Genomic DNA, 7,500 nt, shown 5'->3' with positions numbered 1-7,500 from the left:
AAGGAAGGAAGGAAGGGAGGAAGGGAGGGAAGAGAAAACAGATGGAAGGAAGAGAAGAGAAGACCGGAAGGAAGGAAGGAAGGAAGGAAATAAGGAAAAGAGGAAGAAAGAAACTGGGCCAGATTGGACCTCTTGGCAGGCCGGTTCTGGCCCACGGGCCGCATGTTTGACACCCCTGCTCTGTCTCCTTTACTTGACCAGAAATGTGGAGATTTTTTCACCTCATTTTCATAAGTTTCCTTTCCGTTCGTTTCTCTTCTACTACTGTCTGTTTTCACACCTCTACCTGTCTCCTCTTCCCCTGAGTTTACCCTCCCAGGATCAATTACCTGCATTTAATCTCTTCTTTTCTTACCTCGCCTCACTTCACACGACAAACTGGAAAAAAACGAAACGGAAAAAAAAAAAACACGTTGACGCCTGCGGGGGGAAGTAAAGGAGGAGGCACGAACGGCCGCAGAGAAAGTATCATTTAGTGCTGAAACTCGACCCGAGCTCACGACAGAGATCGGTTTCAACGACAGTAAACATACCGACGCATGACAAGAGGCCTCGATTACGTGATCGCGTGTGTGTGTGTGTGTCAGCCGGTCGGGTTTCAATACCATTTAGTGTCTTCTTCTTCTTCTCTTTTAATCTTCATTTTCTCCTTTTGTTTTGCTCACCTCAGATCTCTTCCTCAATCATTTTTTCCCCACTGTACTTTTGAATGAAAACCTGATTTCTGTCCACTTGTTTTCAACGGTGAACAAACAGTTGCTTATTTCTCACATCCAGCAGTTACAGAACAACATTATCATTCATTCGGACTCGTGTTTCTGTCCACCTGATGAATATAAGTCCAATATTAACCCTCTTTTAGCTCTGTTTTTACTCTCTATCAACTGCTTAAGAGAAATATGGAGCTCTTTAGCTGCTAACTGCTCCACTTTGTTCACCAGCTAGAAAACAGCTGATTGATGTTTGGTGCTGAGCAGGAAGTGTACAGTGGCTTTTATTTGCAGCTTTTTCTCTGATAATGACACGAAAGTTGCAGCCGGACAGTTTCAAACAGTTTTCAAATTTCGTTTGATACCTTAAAAGGGTTAGGGTTATAGGTTTATAGGTTTATATCACTCACTATTTCAGGTCTCTATATACTTTGGAACCGCATTAGAATATCTTTACATGATTTACAGTCTTAAAAAACTCCTTATTTATCTCATATTGGCTTTTTATGCAGCTCCTCAGTTCAGCCTCTGTATATTAACAGGCCGTTTCAGCGCCTTTCTCTTTAAGAACTATTGTGCGCTTCTTCTTCTTATTAACAAACAAAGTTGGGGCTGTAAATTACAGGAGATTCCCGGGAGAAAAGACAAAACGGGAGGGCCGAGGGAGATGAGTCTAAAATACGGGAGAAATGGGAATGTTGGCAGCTCTGATATTACTAATCTTCACTCATCATGACAGTAAAATAGTCCATCCTAAGTCAATCTACTTCAGTAGAGTAGTAGTTCCTCTCTCAACTAGTAGAAGATGTTGTGAACAGCTGATTATGCATGAAAAAAAAATACCGTCATATGCCGTGAAACCGCTTTTATTTTGAAAAATACCGTGATATACATTTTTGGTCATAGCGCCCAGCACTATATGATTAACTAATGGTTAAATGAAGGTAATTAGTTGCGTATGAATGTAATTTGGCAGAATCTTTAAACATCCCTTTAACATTTAGCTATTAATCACTTGTTGAAAACTAAACTTTTTTAGTTTTTTGACATAATTTTATGGGTTGTTTTTGTATTGACTTAAACTATATCAACCCAGAGTGAAAGCAAGTTATCTGAGTGCGATTTTCCGTGCAAGTCTCTGCCTGAATAATAAACTATGTCCTAAATAAACTACTGTAACTCAGGAAAAAGTCATTTTTTTCAATGCTACGCTTCATTCACTCACTTTTTTTAAACATATACTCAAATTCAGGGTCACGGGTTTCTAATAAAAGTATAAAAACAACTGTGTATACATTGAAAAAAAAGTTTCAAAATAAGATACTAATAATAAATAAGTAATAATTATCAAAAATCTGTGCAGCAGTGTTATCTCTCATGTCTGATTATTACGTCTAGTCTAACAGTACCTGCATTATTCAGAGGTGACATATATAAAAACAAAGACTTCACACACACACACACACACACACACACACACACACACACACACACACACACACACACACACACACACACTTTTTCCAGTCCACTCCATCTCTGCTGTGTTTGCTTCTCTGAATTATTGAAAAGACAGAAAACAAAAAAGCAAAGAGAAAAGAAAAAAAGAGAGAGAAAGAGAGAAAGAGCATGCAATCCTTCCTTCTGTTTCCACCCCGACTCTCCTCCTGTTTCTATTTTTCTTTCTTACTCTTCCTTTTTTCTTCAGCTGACCTGGCAAATGGGCTGATAGCTGATAGAGTTACTCTTCTTCTGTTGTTCCTCGTTTTTATTCTCTATCTCCTCCTTGTCGTTTTTTATTTATTCCTTCCTGCTTCCTTCTTCTTCTTCTCATCATCTCTCCTTTATTTCATTCACAGTGATTTTTTTTGTGTGTGTTGTTTTGTTTTGTTTTTTCCTTTCATTGTCCCGACCTTATTTTCATTGTAACGGACACTCAGGAACGGCCTGGGAAACTGCGGCGGACAATAGAGCGGAGTGTACAACGACGAGTGTACAGATGAATATGAAAATAAAAGCGAGGGAAGGACTAGAAAAATGAGTGGGGGGAAAAATAGACTCATAATGAGAGAAAGGGATATTTAGGGCGAGAGGGGGAAAAGAGAAAAAAAAGGGGGGAAAGATGTTGTGTGTGATGTTTGATGGGTGAAAGATGATCGCTCCGGCTTGTTCTGCTTGCGGTGACAGTCATATCTGTTTTTCTTTTCTTTTTTTTTTTCCTTTATAGAAATGAGAAAAACACAGTGATGAGAGAGGGACAGATTTATGTGTCAGTGGAAACCATATCTTTTGTTTTTCTTTGTCAGCCAAAGAAGGAAGAGAGAGAGAAAGAAGACACAAGTTTAAGTGAGAGGGAAAAAAGAGAAGAAAGAGAGATAGAGGAGAACAAAATGAGTCACTTTTGAGTGATTTCAGAGAACTTCAAACACTTTTCTTTTACTTTTCTTTCTCTCAAATACGACAGAAAGTCAACAGTAATCCAGACTGTTCATCCTAGTCATGAACTTATAGTCTTCCTTTCTTCACAGGTGCAAAAACACCTGTTTGACTTCACAAAAATCACATTGAGTTCATCTGATTTTCCTTATTCATTTATTTATTTAAGATTTATTTAGAAGGAACAGTACACGTCAATCAGCATTTTAGTTCACACAACAATGTGAATGTGTCAGAGTTAGCTAGTTTACATCTGTAGTCCAACAACTTAGCCAAACACTATAAAAAAGAAGAGTAAAGTATAGGAGTTGTGAAAAACTCTAGAGCCAGTGTATGTTTTTTTGTCTGCTCTGGGCTTCTGTAGAAACATTGTGATGAAACATGGAAGACGACCTGCTCCCTTTGTAGATATAAAAACTCATATCTGCTAATAAAGCCCATATTATTTTACATACTGGTCCTTTAAGTGAAAGCAGCAACCATAGACAGTATAAAAGACACGTTACGTCACCCATTGGTTTGTGGACTGCTGCTCAGAAGCCAATAGTTTCGAATCTAGGCAGCGCCATCTTGAAAATTTCAGGTGCATGCTGGGAAAAATAAAAACATGGATTCTACTTAAATGGGCATGAGGCGGAGCCATGGGCAGAGCGGGGGGGGTTGCTATGGTTGCGAGGGCTGGATCTCGAGGACATTGGTCAATCAACCTGTCAATCAGGACGTAGCTACGCCCTAATGCATACCCTGCTTTATCGTCAAATATAAAATCAGGGAGGCCAACATTTCCCAAATGAACATCATACTGCATTGAAGAAGGCTTTAAACTAGCGATTGAGACCATAAACACATTTTGAAAACGTTTACTGAGGTTAGAAATCAAGTGAGAAGTTGGTGAATTCTCCATTGACTTGTATAGAGATGGTCGCCCCCTGGTGGCCTTTTGATAGAATGCAGCTCTAAGTTACTTCCGGAACTCCCCTCCTGGTATTTTCCATATATTGGATTCTGGAATGTTGCTATGATGTCATGTAGAATGTGGAATGTGATGTCACACAGACAGTCAGTAGATCTCAGTCAGACTGAAGTCACAACTAAAAGTATTTATTATAATCATATTATTGGATTCATATTACTGATGCCTTCATGTGTACGAAGAAGCATTTTTCTGTCGTTGGTTGACTTGATGCAAATTTGAACAGTTGGGCGGTTTATAGCAAATGTTTTACAAGATAAGCAAATGAGTTGTATATCAGTGTGTGATCTGAAATGGGAACAGAGCAAATGTGGTGCAGTAGAAAAAACATTATATTTCCCTCTGAAACCTGGAGGAGAGGAAGTATAATATATAATAACCCTAATGGGAAGTAACATAGGATTACTTTTAAACTGAGCTGAAGTACACTTCTTAAAAATGTTTCCTCCTTTATTAACTGCCAGTTACTGCAAGAAAATATTTTCTTTATAAAAAACCAGGCCAGTAACTGTAATGTTATCACTCTAATCAATCAGCAGGGCTTAATATAGCTGGATTACTTTACAGGAAGTAAAAGTAAGATATCATAAACTAACTACAGCAGCTAAACAGAGAAGAAAAGTGAATAATACACAACTTGAATATACTTTGTAACTTAACGACTATATATATATTAATTAATAAGTATTGGACATTGGATATGAGTGTTTAAAACCTGAATGAATCCTGGTTTCGTGGCAGTGTGTGTAGCATCATCAGTCTTGACTTGAGGTTGTGTTTGTTGACCGTTGGACTAAAACAGATGTCTGCCTGAACCTAAACATTCACAACAATGAAAAGACTAAAAGAGACAAACTCACTCAGCAAATTAATTTTAATTAAATTGAAGCTGACTGAGAAGAAGAAGAAGAAGAAAGACGTTTTGTGATAGAGATGAAGAATCCAAAGAACATACAGAGAGAAGCCGAAAGAGAGAAAATAAAGTGACAGAAGAGAGGAGCAGGAAAGGAAAGGAGAGGACAAGGCCAAGGAAAAAATGAGAAGTGTGTGTGTGTGTAAGTGTGTGTAAGTGTGTGTGTGTGTGTGTGTGTGTGTGTGTGTGTGAAAAGGAGAGAGAGAACATCTGCCCATCTGTTTATACTTCTTTTCTTCCCCGGTGTAAATGGCAGAGAGGATGAGGCCCAGCTGTCATCTACACACACACACACACATATACACACACTGACGTACACACACACACACTTACGTACACACACACACACACACACACACACACACACACACAGCGCAGGGAATTCAGTAGGCAATAATAGAGAGAGACGGTTGCTAATTCAAACTAATGGAGGGAGATGAAGATGGATGAGAGAGGGAACGGGGGAGCGGAGAGAGAGATGTAGAGGGCGAGAGAGGCAGCATCACACACACACGGGGAGAGAGAGAGAGAGGGAGAGTACAGGAATGAAGGTGTGAAGAGAGAAAGTGATTTTTTTTCTTCCTCTCGACAAAAATCAAAGTCATTTTCCAATAAGAAACTTTTGCTGAGCTTCTGTATCCTGAAGGTTTAATCATCATCGTGCTTCATAATGTGTTAGTATTTAACACGATGAATTTAAATATGATTAACTAATGGTTAAAGTAATATTTAGGTAATTTACAATTTGTATATTTCAAATTTATATTGCTAAATTGATCTGAGAGTAAATTAAACTCTATTAAGGTTTGCTGTTATTCATTTGCAGTGATTTCCACCAAATATAAACAATTTAAGTCATAAATAGTCACAAAAATGTAGTTTTAAAGGGGACTCATCATGCTTTTAGTCATTTTATGTTATTTTAATACTGTTATGATGTTGAATGTTTATGCTTAACATTGTCAAAAGTCCAAAATTTGAGGTGAATGTATGTAAAAAGTCAGAACTCAAACCTCTACTTCCTGCTCGCAATGACATCAGATTGTTCGCCTTGGTTGCTGAGGTCGTTGCTAAGGTTGTTGCTAGGGTTGTTCACGTGGTCCACTGGCATATTTCAAGTCAGATTTGGGCTTAAAATTTAAAAAAAAAGATGCTTTAACTCAGAAGAGAGTGGGCTTATCGAGGGACTCTTAAAGAGACAGGAGCTAAAACGGCCTGTTAATAGACAGAGGCTGAACTGAGGAGCTGCATAAAGAGCCAGTATAAGATAAATAAGGAGGTTTTTTTAGACTGTAAATCATGTGAAGATATTCTAATAGGGAGCCATAGTGTATAGAGATATCTAAAATATGGCATTATATGTAGGGTTGGGTATCAGTACTTGAAACCCTTTTAAGGTATCAACTGAAATAGCTCAGTATCAAGTAGCATTAAAACTTCTCTAGTCAACTAATATCAGATGCATTTGATCCTCTAGAAATCTAAAAAAAATGAAAATATTTGTTTGGTTTTGCTTGTAGCCAATCACCAAAAGCATTATAATAATTTAATGTGATGTGTGATTGGCCCACTAGTCTGTGGTGGTGAAGCTGAGTGCAGCCGATTCTTTAAATAGATAATAAATTGTAAAAGTATACATTTGGTTTCATTAGTACAGGTTGTATTTGCATTTTTTACTAATAGGAATTAATTTTTTAAATAGTCTGTGTTCAATTAATTTATCATTTTTTATTAACCAACACTATACTATAAACTATAAACAAAAAGATTAAATAATAACTTTTTTAACCGGCAAAATAGCTGTTTGTCAAATTTAATGATTTCTTAAATATAAAAACAGAACATAATGTGCTTTGATTTTTTTTTTCTACCATAACGCCAAACTTCCACCAATAGTAGCTCACTGTTAATGTTTTAAATCTCAACTTTAAACTTGTACAGTCTGAATATTAAGAGTCTAAAATCAGGCTTAATCCCCTGTACATCCCTGTTACCATAGCAACGACACTTCTCGTCCCAGCGGGGCCTCTGGATTGTAAAACGTCACAAACAATTTTTTCAAATTCGTTAATTTATGTTATGTTTTATGTTTTTTTTAAACCTGTTAATAAGTAGTATAAGACTGTTAAATGTAAATGTGATAATGAACTCGGATATTTGGACACCATGACATTCTCCATCATGTTCATACACTCAGACATCTTGTTGAACATTATTATTATTAACATAATGAGTGTGTATTACATTTTCCCAACAAGCATAACTCATGATTATTTAGTAATTATCACTTAACTTTCTCATCTTCTAAACATCCAACCCTGTGTGTGCCTGCATCTCTCCCCCAGGAGGGAGTGAGTGTTCCTGGGATAAAGAGCGTCTGACCAGCCCCCCTGCTGGAGCCCACAGCGGAGGCCTGGGTGGAGGAGGAGGAGGAGGAGGAGGTGGTGGAGGAGGAGGAGGAGGAGGAG

The 7,500-nt window shown here is 37.7% G+C and overlaps 1 protein-coding gene across 1 annotated transcript in view; it reads left to right on the top strand.

The window, feature by feature from the left end:
- dachb (dachshund b) overlaps positions 1-7,500 on the top strand; it is a 123,077-nt gene that overhangs the window by 88,805 nt on the left and 26,772 nt on the right. Inside the window, exon 4 of the mRNA XM_053343145.1 lies at positions 7,378-7,466. Coding sequence (XP_053199120.1) covers positions 7,378-7,466 — 89 coding nt within the window. The remainder of the gene's footprint in view (positions 1-7,377; positions 7,467-7,500) is intronic.

Source organism: Scomber japonicus, chromosome 22, assembly GCF_027409825.1.
Source record: "Scomber japonicus isolate fScoJap1 chromosome 22, fScoJap1.pri, whole genome shotgun sequence".
NCBI classification, from domain to species: domain Eukaryota; kingdom Metazoa; phylum Chordata; class Actinopteri; order Scombriformes; family Scombridae; genus Scomber; species Scomber japonicus.
This window is presented reverse-complemented; position numbering and strand designations above follow the sequence as displayed.